Here is a 16964-nt window from a genome sequence, read left to right on the forward strand (position 1 = left end):
GTACAAAGATACTTATTTGCCGAGTTTCCCATATATGGATCAAGTGCAATGTCTTCCCTGTCGAAGAAAAGTGGGCTCTGATACCATATAAACTGACATCCTTCTTCTATGCTTGACGTGACTAATGATAATTACGCTCATAATTAAACTAGAGTTTGATAGATATACTTATGTCATGGAACAATCCAACCTATGGGTACTAATTTGATGGTTTATAAAATTTTTGACATGATGTCCCTGTATTTCGGACGATCCAATAATCCAAGCAATAGTTAAATTCGTATAACATATATTCCACAACTTACTTATATAAACATACACACATTTATATCATCATGATCCCAAGACAGATATTTCGTCCACGGTTTTCTCAATTCATTCTATATACGAACACACACCTTCATTGTTATACATATAGACATAGACAACGTATAACTTATTTCAAACCCTAACGTAACATCAACTATAATGCATATATGCGGAAGCCATGACAATAGCATGTCCAGGTTCTTGTCGGGGTAAGACACTTCACAAGCATCCATTGGTGAACCGGCATCCTCACCTTCATTACTTGATCCTGTAATACATGAGCTACGTGTGTTTATGAAACTCAATAAGTTGGCATTTATACATATCAATATGCATAGAAGGAACATACTTATCAAAGTCGTGATCAACAATGAATTCTTAAATAATATCATATCATGAATTCATTCATAACACGTAAACAAGTTCTTTTTTGTACTGGAGCCCCATTTGTTGACCTTTACTACCGTGCTTGCTTTATTATATAGCTACTACTGTGATGACCGTCAGGGTGCCCTGTGACAACCCCATGATCCATGAACATATATTGGCCAATAGAGTTGGTGGACTTAAAACCACCCATAATGTCAACGAGCTCGTATATCATATAATAACCTGTTGCATTCATTTCATAACATTTTTATGTTAATGACATAGCACATCTCTTGAACATTCATGATCTTTCATCTATAATACATAACAATGGTAGTAACAAAGTACAACAATAATCGATAGGAAACATTTGAAACTCATAATATTACTCATGTATTACTTCAAGAACTATGCCAACTTACTTTCCAAGCGTGAGAACACTGGTAGAATAAAGTTCCTTGGTCCTACGCTATAAAATACATCAATAATTCAATCACTACCTTCATACTTAAGCATATGGTTGAAAGTCATCCTATATGGTCCTCTACATATGAAAACCAACATTCAATAGGTGAATATTTTTAACCCTAGGATGCTTTTGTGGTGGAGAGTTCAATTCTAGCTTCAATTTGAGGAAGAAGAAAAGATGGAGGATCACTTGAGGAAAGAACCTGGCAAACCCTTGTTTTCTCCCAGATTTTTTATGGTGAAATGGTGCAAATGACTGAAACCCTCGATCCTTATCCATTTAAATCACAAAAATAATGTTTTTAACTCACACTTTTGTCCAGTGGTACTGCTCAAGCGCGGACTATTATGTTAAAACACCTAAATTTTGGTACAGGGGCGCTAGGGCGGTTGAATTTGACCGCTCGGGCGCTCCCTGCACGCAGTCTCGTCAGTATTTGCTAAAAACGAACATCTTCCTTTCATAATTTGGAAAATTGGTCAGCATGAAAGTTGTAAGCTCTATGTCTTGGCTTTCATTTCCAATTGGCCTCATGTCATTTGAATAACTGAGTAAAGAGTTATGCTCATTCTACCAAAATGTGTCAGCGCAGGAACGACAATACACACGACACACTTCGTGGCGCTTTTGGCTTGTCTTCCACAATGATTTGAACAAATCTCAAAACATAAAGGTTGTAGCCTTGTATCTTAGCTTTCTAATGTTGTGGCCTCACACCATTTGGATCAATATCGAAATCATTATGCTAAAACCCGTAAGAACTGCCATATTTTTCATCTCATTTCCTGTATTTCAATACCAACTTCCGACACACTACTTTATCTACACATCTTACTATCACTATTTAGACACATATTCATTCTCAATACACCATGGACAATATATAAACCATATTCAATCTCAATAATCAATATCCCAATCGATGTCCATAGGTCCACATGCATAATACGAGGAGCACTAGCGGCATCATTAATGTAAATCATAATGAATCAGGTAAGCGCAAAGCAAACGACACAAATACATTAATCATTTGTACAAGTAACCGGGCATTACATTCAATCTCTATTTTCAAATTTGTATTCAATTACTCAATGATTCATTTCAAGACTACCGTATCTCCATAACTATTGATAGTATGTCAAATTACCGTAAAATTATTGATTTTACCATGAATTAGTTTTTCTTACATCTATGTTCATCGATGAATTGATATGTATAATACTTTCATGATTGATCTTTTGTGATAATTGTTTTATTTTGGTCTGGATTCAATTACTGTCAAATATTGATAATCATCGCACAAACTACTTGTAATGCGACTAATTAGAATAATTTGTAGAAATTAAATTTGCAAAGACAATCGGTGGAATTTTCAAGCGGCGTGTCACGACCTGACAGTTTTGACGCGCAACACGTAAGGATTTTGGCAAAGGAAGTTGTCACAGAGGTCTGGTGTCATCCAGAACTTTTTTTAATACTCTAACATTCCCTTGAAGGCAAATGAATGTTCTAAAAAAATGTGAAGGAGAAATAAATTGAAGGTTCTAGGTTCATGCGGAAGGGACTTAGAACATTGTGGACAAGATTTGAATATTCAAGGTTCATGTGGAGATTAGAAGGATTTAGATATTGCACGAGACTAGTAAATATAAGGTTAGGACTTCATTTGTAACTCATCAACTCAACAATTGGACAATTCATTCTTTACTCAACCAAGTGTAATACTCTCTCTTTATACAAATTCTTTAAGTCACTTGTCCTTATTTATCAACTTAACCACACAAGATCACCCTCTAAGTGTGTTTTGCTAGTTATCGTAGGGGCGAAGTTAAGGGTCAAAAGTCACACTTGTACTTAGAAGGTCTAAGTTAGTGACATGCGGGCTCTTGATTTTGTTGACCATTTAACATTGAAGAGGGTAAATATGAGTCTTTTAGTAAATGGGTATCTAGTATTATAATAAAAAAGAAACTCGAGAGTTGAGCCAATAAAAGAAATCAAATTATGAACAATTGTTTTGCTCATGTGGTAGAAATTTTACTTGTAAAACAAGAAGGTGCAGATGTTTTGACAAAAGAAGACAGTTGCAACAAGTTATGTAAATGTGACCCATCAAAATGTTGTAATAGAAAATAAAACTGCTTAAGAGTTTGACAAAGTACAAATTGTGGAAGTTTTTATAGAAGATCCAAATGGACGTAAGTTACTGTACGATTGTTCCTAAATTTACATTTCTCACTGATTTTTAATAGAATGTCAAATTGCATTAGAAATTTGACATTAGAATAATCAATATTGCATCATATTTTTTTTCATCGATGTTTGATCTTATGTTTTAAGAGCTATCATGTTTGTTTTACTTCTTATACATATATAAATTTAGTTATGCAGTCGTCATTAAGTTTAATTTCTTAATTTGATACGAGATAATCATGGTATACAAGTTTTTAGGAAAATAAATTGCAACTAGAAAAGGAACCACATTAGCGCACAATTGTTTATGAGGTGATTAATTGTGAAATTAAATTTAATTGGGGGAACTTAGTATTATTTTGCTGATGCCTGAAAATTTAATTTAATTCAAATATTTCTGTCCCGCTTCTGGAAATCGATCCCTTCGCGCTCCAATTCCAAAATTTTGTTCCAGAGCACGCCTTCAGATGTCAAACTTCTTCGGAATTCCTCGTCTCGCGCTAGGGCTGCAAAATTTTCAGCCAGGGCACGTCTATTCTGCTCGAGAATTTTAGCTTTTGTCCTCGTCCCGTCGTGGTGCAGAAAATCACCACTATGGATTATCCTTGGCCACATTTTTCATCAGTGTTCACACCATAGTAGTTTAATTTAACTGCCCTGATGCACATTGCCCTATGCCGTTTCTGGAAATCAACCCTTCGAGCTTCAATTCCGCCGTTTCTCCTATGATTAGTCTAAACTAAGTTAGTAGACACTATAATGTGCACGTGTTTAAATGCAAATCGACGCAAAACATAATAATCGTATGCAACCTATGGACTAGAATGACCTATTTTAGTGTGTAAAATTAACATCTATTAACTAGTTATAACTCAATGTCATAAATATTTAAATTAAAATTATCAGCAAAATAATATAAAGTTCTCTCAATTAAAGTTAATTTACAGTTTAAATACCTCATAAACAATTGTGTCATGTTGCAGTTCTTTTTCTAGTTGCAAAATGTTTTTCCTAAGAATTTGTATATCATTATTATCTCGCATCAAAATAATAAATATAACTTTATAATGACTGCATATATAAATTCATTTATGTATAAAAAGTAAGTAACAGTTAAAACATAAGAACAAACATAGCAAAGAAAAAACTAATATGTGGCAATATCAATTATTCTTATGTAATTTGACATTATATTAAAAGTCACCGAGAAATGTTTTAGGAACAATCTTATAATATTTTACATTCAGTTGGACATTCTATAAAAACCTTTACAATTTTTATTCAGTCAAACTTTTTATGGAGTTTTATTTTCTATTGCAACATTTTGATAGATCACATTTACATAACATTTTGCAACTACCTTTTATGTCAAAAAGTCTGCACCTTATTGTTTTACAAATAGAATTTCTAGTACATGAGCAAAACGCTTGCTCATCATCAGATCTCTTTTAATTGACTCGAGTTTTTTTTCTTATTACAGTACTAGGTACCCATTCACAAGCAGTCTAATCTTTATCCTCCTCATTGTTAGATGACCCGCAAGATCTAGACCCACATATCACTGACTTACCCCTTCTAAGTACACATGTGACCTTTGACCCTTGACTTTGCTCCCACAAGTATTAGCAATACATAGTTAAAGGGTGATCTTTGGTGGTTAAGTGAATAAATAAACACCAGTGACTTGAAAAACTTGTAGAGAGTGAAAGTATAACACTTGTTTAAGTAAATAATGAATTGCCCAATTGTTGAGTGGGTTACAAATGAAGTCATGCATCTATATATACAAGTTCGTTACACTATCTAGATCATTTTAGTCTCCAAAATATTTCATGCCACTCTACACGCGATAGAGTATTCTAGATTTTTCTACAAATTTACATTTTACAAAATATTAAAAAGTTATAGAATAGTCTAGATCATCCAAGTCTCCACATTTTGGTAGATTGTCCCGTAAGCTTCCAGACCCAAATTTTCCGTAATATTTTTGGTCATTTCACATGAACCTAAAATATTCAAGTCTTGTCCTTAATGTTATAAGTCATTCTGCACGAACTAAAACCTACAAGTCCTTCATCCTTCTCAACTTCTCTAGAACATTCTTTTGCCTGCAAGGGGATGTTAGAGTATTCAAGCAGGTTCTAGATGTCACCAAGCCTTTGTGACAGGTTCCTTTGCCAAAATCCTCGTTTGTTGCGCGTCGAAACTGTCAACGAAACTGTAAAGCAGTGACACGCCACTTGAAAATTCCGCCAACGGTCTTTGCAAATTTAATTTATATAAAATTTTCTAATTAATTTCATTACAAGTAGTTTGTGCAATGATTATCAATATTTAATGTAATTGAATCAATAGAAAAATAAACAATTATCACAAAAGATCAATCATTAAAGTATCATGTATATTAACTTCTCAATGAACATAGATGTAAAACAAACTATTAAAAAATTTTACATTCTAACAATAGTCGTAAAAAAATGATAAACTTTTGATAAGTTAATAACTGAAGCAAAATGAAACCAAAAATATTTTCGACGAAATAACTATATTTTATATTGGTTAGACCTCATTTGCTTTATGGTCTAACTTATAATATTCTGAGCATTTACAATACATTGGACTATACATCTTGTAATACGTGCAATACACTAAATGCATCAAGCCATACAAAATATTCGGGGGACATACAATGCATTAAACTATACATTTTAGTGATAAATGCAATACACTAAGTGCATCAATCAATCCACACATTTAGAACTAAATGTGATGCACTAAATTAAAAAATTTATAAAATATTTGGGCCGTATAGAATATTTAGACCATACATTTAGTAATAAATGTAATGCATTAAATGCATCAGTCCGTACAATATTCAGGGCATATAGAATGCATTATAGACAATACTTTTTAGTGATAAGTGCAATACACTAAATGCGTCAATCCTTCAATATTCAGGGTATACTTTTTTAAGCCTTCACACCTTTTCTGTATTCAATGCTAGCGATAATTGGCGTGTCATGTGTGCATAATATATTACATTTTAATTTTAATTTCATTTGAAATATTTTTTTTGTAAAATATAATAATATTTGTAAATTTTTTCTTTATCTAAATTTTTGTTAGTGTAAATTAGGAAAAACAGGGTTAGTAGAATTTAGGAGAAATGGGGTTATAATTGTAATTTCAATTTGGCCATATCAAACTACCAATACAGTCAAACAAATCGACAACTACCCCTATGATGATTGTCGATCTGGGAGCTGGATGTTATGAAACTTTAAAGAATGCTTCTTTCAAGAGCAACCCATTCTGATTCCACTTGTTAGGATCGGTGAGGCAGTTTAAAGGGGTCGAAATAAACTACTGATCTGCTTTTTCAACTATTTTGTGCAAAGGTGGTTTTGCAACTGTTAGATCTCAAATCAGTGTTCTTGAAAGTTTAAGCATCGAGAGATTAGGTTGAGTTCGATTTTGCAATCAAGCGGAAGAAATTCAATCGCACCCCTCTGATGTATTGATCTGAATTGAAAGAGATAGTTTGAAATAAGTATTTCAGATTAGTGCGTCCTAATTGAAATGGGTACGTAAAAATCAGACGAGTTAAAAGGTAGAAATGCAACACCTGTACGAATTCGGATGAGTATGCAGATGCAGTATAAAATATGCAAGTACTTAATAATTTATCTATTATCTATTATTATTATTACTATTATAAATATATGACTTTTATTTGTGAGCTTACTATTTTACCCTTTCATTTTAGCTTACTATTTTATCCTTTCATTTGTTTTACAATTTATCATGTTCATGAGGTTCTTTAAGTAATTTTATATATTAGTTTAATATGGTCATTAATCATGTACTTAACTCAATCAAAATAATTATTGTTTTGATTTTACTTTTAAATTTAATTTAATTACTCATTTGTGAGCTTACTATTTTACTCTTTCATTTGTTTTACAATTTATCATGTTCATGAGGTTCTTTAAGTAATTTTCTATGTTAGTTTAATATGGTCATTAATCGTGTACTTAACTCAATCAAAATAATTATTGTTTTGATTTTACTTTTAAATTTAATTTAATTACTTAATTTTATGCATTTCCGTCAAATTCATGGAAAATTCCTATCATAATGTTATACATTAAAAAAAAATTGATAATATTACTGACATCTAATTTATTTAACTATTATAAATATATGACTTTTATTCGTAAACTTAATACATTGCAGTCAAATTCATGAAAAAACTCTACCATATTAATGATAGGTAATAATGGGAATACGAAGGGAAATGAGTCGGATTGAATGAAAATAAATTATTAATAAATATTAAGGTCATATAAAACTTCTTTTTCCCATTTAGAATAGAGATATTTTCAAACTCTTTATGTGTCAATAGAGATACACGATTGAGAGAAATGTTTGTATGTAAGTCATTTCAAACACTCCTTTTAAGCTATTTAGTCAATTTTTTGTATATGCTGCTAAATAAATATTTCTAAATAATATGCTTCATTTGATCATTTTGTGTTCTTGCAATGAGAGGAGTTTTTTACCCTAGCGTTAACATGTTTTTTGTTATATGTCATTTGTATTGATCATGTTGTGTTTGGATTGCTTATGTGATTTTTTTATTTACGGAAATAAAATAGAAAACAAAACCACATATCCCTCAAAAATGGTTATTTTTCAATTTTTTATTCTTGAGATATTTTGTTAATTCTTAAACAAATAATCCATGTTTTCTGTTTGCTTAGATTACTTGGTTTGAAGTGACTTAGAAAATATTAAAAATGCTGAAATGTCTCTTCGTTTTTACCTTATGTATCAGAATATCAAGAGATAATATTTTTTATTTATTGGGGCAAATGTATTTACAGACTTCTGTCTATAAATCAGTATTCAAAATTTTTACGACATTGTTATATTCTCTGCTCAAATTTTTTATTTAGATTGATAGAAGGTATTTGAATTTGAGTTCTATGTGCTTGCTTATATTATTTTTTTAGTATTATTTATTGTGAAAATAATAGGTGGACTAAAAAAAATTGGTGTATCTAGGAATCCTCTGGTGGACGACAAACATCGATAAATTGTTAAAAGAGATAATATCCAGTAGATTTTTGGCATGCGATTTTGTTCTAATTCAATGATTATGCATGATTATAAATTTTAATTATATTCCAAGTTAATGTATGCTTTGTTGTTGCCTGATATATTTTGTCAACGGTCTAATATTTTTCTTTGGTTTAAGAAAAATTGTGTGACTTCGTATTATATTTTTACGGCTATTTTTCTTAATGGTTTTATTAAAGGATTTTTTCATGATGATTTTGAGGCACCATTTTTTCATTTGTGTGTTTTTTTAAAAAACAAGAAGTAGAATATCTATGAAACAATGACGTTAATAAGGCGCTTTCTCTTTATTTTAAAAAAATATTGGAAAATTTATTTAAATTCTGAATAATATGAGTTAATATTTAATTTGAGAATGATTTATGCTTTTGTTGCTCGTATATACTTCAATTTCTTTGTTATTGTACTAAATAAATTATTTTTAAACTTTGAGTTATCATTTTTTTCTTATTGAGGTTGTTTGTGTTATGATTTTTTTATTCATTTTGGTTAGTATTGTTAGCGGTAATTAATTATTCTGATATTCTATGATGTGCCTTGTTGTTATATGAAAATATATATGAGAGTATACCAATCAAAGCCATAAATTTTGGGTTTTCTGTTCTACGAAGAGGTTAATAAATAGTTTCTGTGAATTATATAATTTCTTGGTTCTTCATATATATAGTCTACGAAATGCATCAAATTTTGAACAAAAAGTTAAGACAAACATAGTGAATGGAAAAAAAAGACATGTTAAATAAAAAATAATGTTGCATATTACTATGTCCTCATTTATGTATGATATAATTCAAGCAAATTTTTTATATATATTTGAAATTAGGTCTAACTAAGTAATATGAAACATATACATATATATATGTGAATTATATAAATATATATATAAATCGTATTTAAATAAAAATGTTAAGATCAAGAATGCTTCGGATTTAAATTTCAACGAATCACAATGAAGAAGAAATTGAAGAATTATATGTAAACCTTTAAGTTTTATATAGTGATTATGTTGCTACTACATGGTTTGCGACATATGGATGCCATATAAAATGTCAATACTTCTCAAAGAATAAAATCGTTTTTCAAAAAGAAAAAATTCTTCATTCAGAAAAAGAAATACATGAAAACAAACTGTGCATGATTCTCATTCTAATTCTAAAGCTTTGTGGACCGAATAGATCAATTTTGTGCATTTTAATAAATTGAGACATTAAGCCAGTTGCACTTTATTTCCTCCAATATTATCTCGATATATTTCGAGGTGGCTAAGATGTTGTTTTAGTCTCTTATTTTAGTCAAAGTGGCTAACCAGCTAATTCATAAGATATATGATGGTAGCACAGAAAACTCATCGCCAAATAAATTCACTTAGCCAAATAGTTATTCAAATAGAATTCTACAATATTTCATCAAATTAATTTTGACTATTATAAAATGCTCATGAAATCTAAACAGTTGTATTATTAGATGAGATATTGAATAATACAAATACTTTGACATATATTTGAACGATATGATATATGCATATCTTAGTTATGTTATTCGTGTCTTTTCTCAATATTTTTAAAATACAATAAATAATTTTGTATATCGTTCCACAAGATATAAAATATTATAAAACAAAATGTAAACTCGATATAAGAAAATTTGTTTTGTTTTAATGAATAATATAATATTATGTTCAAAACACAACAAATGAGATTGAAACTATATCATCCACATGATATGATGCACGCAATCATTGTTCCAAAGCTTCTAAAAAAATGATGAACAAGATTTCTTGAATTGCGTCAAATTAAACGAGGACACGGTTCTAAGATATAGTCATTTGAAGATAATTTCAAGTATTTTTTCTTACAGTTATTGAGAAATAATTGTTAAAAATTTATTAACCTTATGCTATATGTTGATAATATTAATACTAAATATATAAAAATGATATCACAGATATCAAGATGTTTGAAGAAATTACAACACCATTAATTGGTTATGTTGTTGAAGAATATATAGGTTATACATACTTTTAGTCACAAGTGAAAACCTATCACGACTAAAAGCATTTTTTTTAGGAGTTATAGTGGACGATTGTCAAAAACTGAAAAATCATTCGATAACAAAACAAATAGTCGGAAAAATAAGATTACCGGATAAAAATAAGGTAGAAAACCGAAAAAATATCATGATAGTGAAGCAAACTACGAGCATGTCAGATCCCAAATGAGGGTTGTAAATTACATAATAAATGTTAAAGACGATCATATACTTGCTAAGTATACCAAAATTGTTATACGCATATTATAACAAACTACGACAAAGAGTTGTTGAGTTGTCAAAATAAACCAAAGAGCATATTGAAAACTGTGTCATATGGATAAGAAACTTCTCCGATTCATATACCGTCTATGGTCATGATTTTTTATTTTTTGTGATCTGGTTTGTTTCAATTGATAAATGCTACTAGCCATGTTTTAATTCATTTAAATATTATCAAAATTTTGCACATATATTTTAAACAATTTAGTTGCTCACGCGCAACACACATACACTTTTCTAGTATAAATAAAAGACACAACATTTTTTTATCGTATAGAAGAGGAGGTTGGACTTTTTTTCTAAAATTAAATAGCATGTGAAGTTGTAAATGTATCCATTGAATAGTTGTGCAATTTTCTCCCTGTTGTTAACGATAAGGACTGCTGAATACTGTTGTATGTTTTCAATAATAAACTATCTAGCAACTGGATAGGAAACTCTAAAATCAGGCCAATGAATACTTTGGCTGCCAAACTAAAAAAAATATCATCCCTTCGTGCAAACATTTACTACACTAAGATCTTATGTTTCATTTTTAAAAAAAAATCTCATGTTTCTCTTATTTGTCTGGGTACAGTGAAGCTCATGTCACTATCTAGGAGTAGATGCTACTTTAATCTTGACGGTTGTGTGTAATCACAATGTCACTTGGGAATCATTCTATGCAGGTGGAAATGTCTCTGAGGTTGCTGAAGGGTGGAAAGCATGTCTTGCAAGGTGACTGACTACCAATTATTTTCTATATTGGAAAATTACGTACATTTGTCACATGGTAAACTAACAATATTACATTTTATGCATATCATGGGCTTTGCATATTCTGGTTCTAAAGAGAAACCGGCTGCAGCTTGTAAGTGAGATGCTCTTCTCTTTTATGTGAAAGTTTGAAGGTTTAGGAACCTAATCATTTTTTTCCTGGGACTGATATTTATCCATCTGTTTTTAACATTTTAAATTGTAATCAATTTTTCCCTCTATAAATTTCATTATTTCCTATGTTGTCAAAGGAGAGAACATTGAAAAATATAATGTTCTCAGCAATCGGAATTTGGAAATCTTATCCATCAGGTTGTTATGCTATCCCATTTAAGTCAATCTGGAAGCTAATTTTCTTCCTTGGATTATTCCAGAGGCTCACAAGCAAAGTTGCTAAAAATATAATGTTCTCAGCAATTATCTTTTTGAATGCTTTATCAATAGTGAACCCACTTCATCGTAGAGGTTATTTTTATGTTTATATGTTTTTGATGAAAATGGATTGAAAACATAAATAGTACCAACAAGGATGTTTACTCTAATTTTTGTCAGATGTTCTGACTTCTGATTATGCTGTAAATCAAAAGGACAGATTAACCTCAATACTACTTTTGGGCTAATCGATTGATCCATTCCATTTATGGATGCATTTACGAACTAACAGAATTTTCGTATCCCCTGCAAAACAAAAGCGGCACAGCGCATTTAAAATATTAGTTATTATGTTGCACTTAAAATGTTGAATTCATGTGCAACAACCTTTATTTTCACCTTCCAGTGGGATCTTATTCTTTCAGGTTTTGGTTTAAATTCCTCATCTGAATTTGCTCTTTGTGCTGTTCCCTTATGTTTAAATTCTAGAACTGCAGTTTACAAGGTTGCTTCTGGTAACTTTCTTTGAATCTTTGTGACACACCTTTCTTTTTGTGTTTCTGTATCTATGGGAATATTAGTTATAAATGATGTTATTCAGAAACTACTCTCGCTCTCCACCCCTCCGTGATTATGTTTCTGTATCTGTTGGAGTGTTAGTTATAAATGATGTTCTTCAGAAACTACTCGCTCTCTCCCCCTTCCCCCCTGTGGTTGTGTTTCTGTATCTGTATCTGCTGGAGTGTTAGTTATAAATGATATTTTCCAGAAACTATTGTTGGAGTACTGATTACTGTTACGTATTCAGCTGTTAGTGAGCTTGAAACAGCAATTTCCTGCTACAACTCTTTCAATGTTGCGCCAATCTGGGCAATTGCTGAAAACTATCGTTTTGAACCTGCCTTTGTTGAGGTATATCTTGTACCTGTAGTATGTACTCACTTGATATGATTGTTGTGGTTGCTTAGTAAAACCGAATATGGATTTCACAGGGCAGAAAACTTCTTACTGAAGTTGGAGACATAATAAATGTCCACACCATTATTGAAGGTTCAATGAATATCTCAAATCCATATTTTTCAAGTTCTTGGAGACGCGGCTTTAACGTGAGTGTCTTCATGTTTTAATTCCTCGAGCGTTTATCTGGTAGATGATGACTCTTACTGTTGATAAGTATTTACCTGCACGCAAGGCAACAATGTAAACGGATTTCTTTCAAGCTCATTTCTATCTTTTTTATGTAAACATGAAAACGTATTCAGTGCCTTGTCTGTGCTGATAAAGTCTAAATGGAAAGAATTGTTTCCTACATTTTGTTTTAGGTCTCAAAATAATGCGAATTCTATTTCTCATTTGTTGTGGACAACTTTTTGCATATTCTTGAGTCATTTTTCTTTGTTCTGTAATCTATCAGCCAAATCTGTATATTTTACTGATCTGTGTTTCGTGTTCTGCAGGGGGGTTTCATTCTAGATATGGGTGTTCATTTCATTGCTGGATTAAGAATGGTTAGTTACCTTTTAGATGAATCTGAATGATAATTCTGTGATATTGGATTGGAATCTACTTCAGCGGTGCAGCCTATCAATCCTAACATTTTTCAGATTTAATTCATTGTATAACCATCTTACCAAACTATTATTCTTGGATCATAACTTGCTCTAGTTCGAAAAGAGAAGCATATTTCTGAATATCACATTCAAGTTGCAATTATATCGTCGATCTATTACTAATAATGTTCATACTGCCATCTATCTGGTTTTGATGATCTTTGTCTTCTATACGAGAAGCTTGTCGGGTGTGAGATAACTTCGGTGTCAGCTCTTACATCTCATATTGATGGGACTTTGCCTCCCCCAGATCATATCTCCTCAACAATGTAAGATTTTGATAATGAAACTATTTATAAGAAATTTTATATTATTGGGCATTTGAAATATTATATATGCATTCTTCTTATTTGCATATCCCCTTTAGTCAGCTGGAGAATGGGAGTTCTGGTGTATTTGTGCTGGTGGTGTCATCTAAATCTCCTAAGGTATGAATTACACAGACAGAATGTCTAAATTTATTTCGTCTCCATTTGTACCATATACATGAGAGTGTTCATTTGAGGCTGTAACATTTGCATTGTTCACTTGTATGTAGGTGCTCTGGCGAGTTGTGGGCTTGAAGGGAACTATACAAGTTGAGCGCGGAGACATAGATGGGAAGCATGGCTACGCAGTTAATAATTATTATTTCTGTAATCTCCTCTTTATCATTCTGAGTCAAAGAACTAGTTTTTTATGGGTTATATTATTATCACAGGTCACGCTATTTACCGGAGATGGCGGAAACAAAAGCTGGTTTTACCCGTTCAGTGGTGTGACTGATGAGCTTAAAACATTTTTGGCAGATGCTTCACTTGCGACCCTGAAGGTATTGTTCCCATAACAATCTTGAGTTGACTAATCAAAGGTCTTTTATGGCTCGATTGCCTCATTTCTGTTGTTTCTATTGTCCTTGTTGGCAGAAAGATCAGAGTTACCAAGTTGAGCAGCGCCTTTCTTTTCTCGAAGGTGCCCGAGATGTTGCTGTTTTGGAGGCAATGCTTGAATCTGGAAAGAGGCAGGGGGCTGCTGTCCAAGTGAGAAAGTTTTAGCTTAGCATCTCCTCTTCAGGTTCAACTACACTTGTTTGCAAGACGTACTCAAAACAAGCTATTAGCAAGATCAGTAAGACTTCGTGTCGAGAGTATTTCATGGCAGCTACTTCCCCACAATCATTACTGTTAAAATTATCTAATATTCATTTTCCGACCACCTTCACACTCGAGTTATAATTTGCAGTTTAAGTTGTATCTTTACATAAAATTTATAAGCATTCCATTTCTCCTTTTTTTCCCTCTGCCTTCCATTTTCATCGTTTAGCTTATTTCTTGATGAAATTATACAATTCTTGAACTGAACAATATTCCCTCGTACTTTTTAAGTGGTTTTCACTTATTGAGTAGAATAATCCGGGATTATGGTTGTACACAATTGGTTTTTTGACCCAGAACAACGTGGATGCTTTACGTAGTAGCACGCACTTTGATCTTTTTACCAACTCCATTATGTGTTATCAGATGACGAGGTTGAGTGTAGTATAGAAACACGTAGAAGTTAATGTATTGCAGTTGGGGATTCACAGCTCACCGATGGATGAAAATATCCTATGTGATCCGATGAGTTATTAGTGCAAGTAATCTCTGGCCACAATAATACATATGCATTTTGAAAAATTGTTTTCTCAGTTGCCCATATCATGTCACTTTTATATTCAAAGATACATCACATTGTTTTCGAATTTATTTGCAACTATCGATATATCAATGGTTGCAGATTCGAACCATAACTTAAGGTTCATGCAGGCACTATCAGTGATACCCATGGGATCACGAGACAATGCTACTAGACGCTCCTACCATAATATAAAGGGTGTAAAAAGACTTGAGTTCTGACGTTTTTGATCAAATAGTTGACGAAAAGAATGAGTCTAATTAAGGTAAGCCCGAATAGATGAAGATCAAACATATTGCTTATAAATGAATTTATAAATTGATTGCATTGTGAAATTTAGCTTAACTGCTAATTAAGTGAGCACAGTGGAACTACCCGTTTCAGTGAATGAATTCATGAAACTAGCTGCAAAAAATGGATCAATGAAAAATTTTGTCTTTGGGAATTTTCATTTTTTATTAACAAAACGAGATTTGTATCCTTGATACATCGACGTTGTCTGATAATTGATCGGAGTTATAATGAGTTCACAATTATTTATATAGTGAATTTAAAATAAACTAATTAAATAATAAATTAGTAGTGATGACTACTTAGTGTAAAATTTTCATTAAACATTCTAGACGAGTATAGAATAGATTAATTAATAAATAATTAATTTGTAATTATACAAAGATATTTAATTTAAGGAATAAATAAATATATGTGTGTGTGTATTATTATCAAAAGTTGATAACAATTTAATTGTGCATGGTATTTTCAAGAATTGAAAATACATACATGAGAGTTTTTGAATAATGAAAAAACAATATCATTATAAAAAGAGAATCTTGATTAGATCAGGAAGATGCTTTTATAAATATGAAATTAATAGTTGAATTATACAAATAAATTTTATACACAAATTTTTGTCAACATTTTTTTATACTTTCTCGCCTCACAAAAGTAGACAACTTTTTCCAAGGGATTCTGTCAAACACCTTCCACCACATCACCGTCGTGACGCCGCCGCACAATTGTCGCCATCTCGCCGGATTTCTGAAATTCCGACGATCAACACTTTCTGTTAGACTTAATTTTATTGTGGTGATGAGAGTCAAAACCAGTAAGCTGTATTAGCTAAAGCAGAACTCGACTTATAAATTGACAGAAGCAGAACTAGACTTATAAGAGCAGAATTAGAATTTAGAAAAGCAGAAGCATAACTTAACAGAAGTTAACGTCTTTTACTTGATCATTACAGTCTTAAATGTTACCGTTACTTTACCTAGTACTAAGCATTAATTACACCATTAATGCTGAACAAAGACATTTAACGCTCTTTACTAGTTTTGGTATGAAACAAGACTGATTACTTTGAAGCTTTCTGCAGGACCCTTTTTAGGTGATAAAGCTGATTTTACTCAGAAGTCACAGAAGTCGTTTTTATTATAGACATTGTACTCAAAAGCTTTCTATATATAACGGTCAAATCCTTTATAGAAAAACAACGTTATTATCTTTATCAACGCAACGATTATTCCAACGTGAGTTTGAGCTATCATCAACTACTACTTATCTTCAAGCTCAACATACAGAAAAGCAGCACACGCTTTATTCTAAATATCCGATCTTTTGAGATCATATTGTGCTGCTGTTTCATAGTCTCTTCAAGATAAACACTTTACTATATCTTATTGAGAAGAATTTGTAATCTGGAAAAGAGTCTTTTGTGTTGTGTGATACTAAGAGTTTCAGTAGGCAAATGATAAGCCTTACTGAAATGGGTGTGTACAAGTGTT

At 31.5% G+C, this 16964-nt stretch overlaps 1 protein-coding gene across 2 annotated transcripts in view; it reads left to right on the forward strand.

Moving 5' to 3' along the window:
• Positions 1-14805, forward strand: part of LOC142545471 (dehydrogenase FPY6) — a 32602-nt gene extending 17797 nt beyond the window's left edge. For both annotated transcript variants that reach the window (XM_075652688.1, XM_075652678.1), the window contains exons 4-13: positions 11461-11509; positions 11625-11642; positions 12729-12832; positions 12913-13026; positions 13378-13428; positions 13711-13799; positions 13898-13958; positions 14069-14146; positions 14231-14341; positions 14436-14805. In XM_075652688.1, the coding sequence (XP_075508803.1) occupies positions 11461-11509; positions 11625-11642; positions 12729-12832; positions 12913-13026; positions 13378-13428; positions 13711-13799; positions 13898-13958; positions 14069-14146; positions 14231-14341; positions 14436-14564 (804 nt within the window). In that variant the 3' untranslated portion in view covers positions 14565-14805. The remainder of the gene's footprint in view (positions 1-11460; positions 11510-11624; positions 11643-12728; positions 12833-12912; positions 13027-13377; positions 13429-13710; positions 13800-13897; positions 13959-14068; positions 14147-14230; positions 14342-14435) is intronic.
• Positions 14806-16964: the final 2159 nt, after the last annotated feature.

This window comes from Primulina tabacum, chromosome 1, assembly GCF_025594145.1.
Source record: "Primulina tabacum isolate GXHZ01 chromosome 1, ASM2559414v2, whole genome shotgun sequence".
NCBI lineage: Eukaryota > Viridiplantae > Streptophyta > Magnoliopsida > Lamiales > Gesneriaceae > Primulina > Primulina tabacum.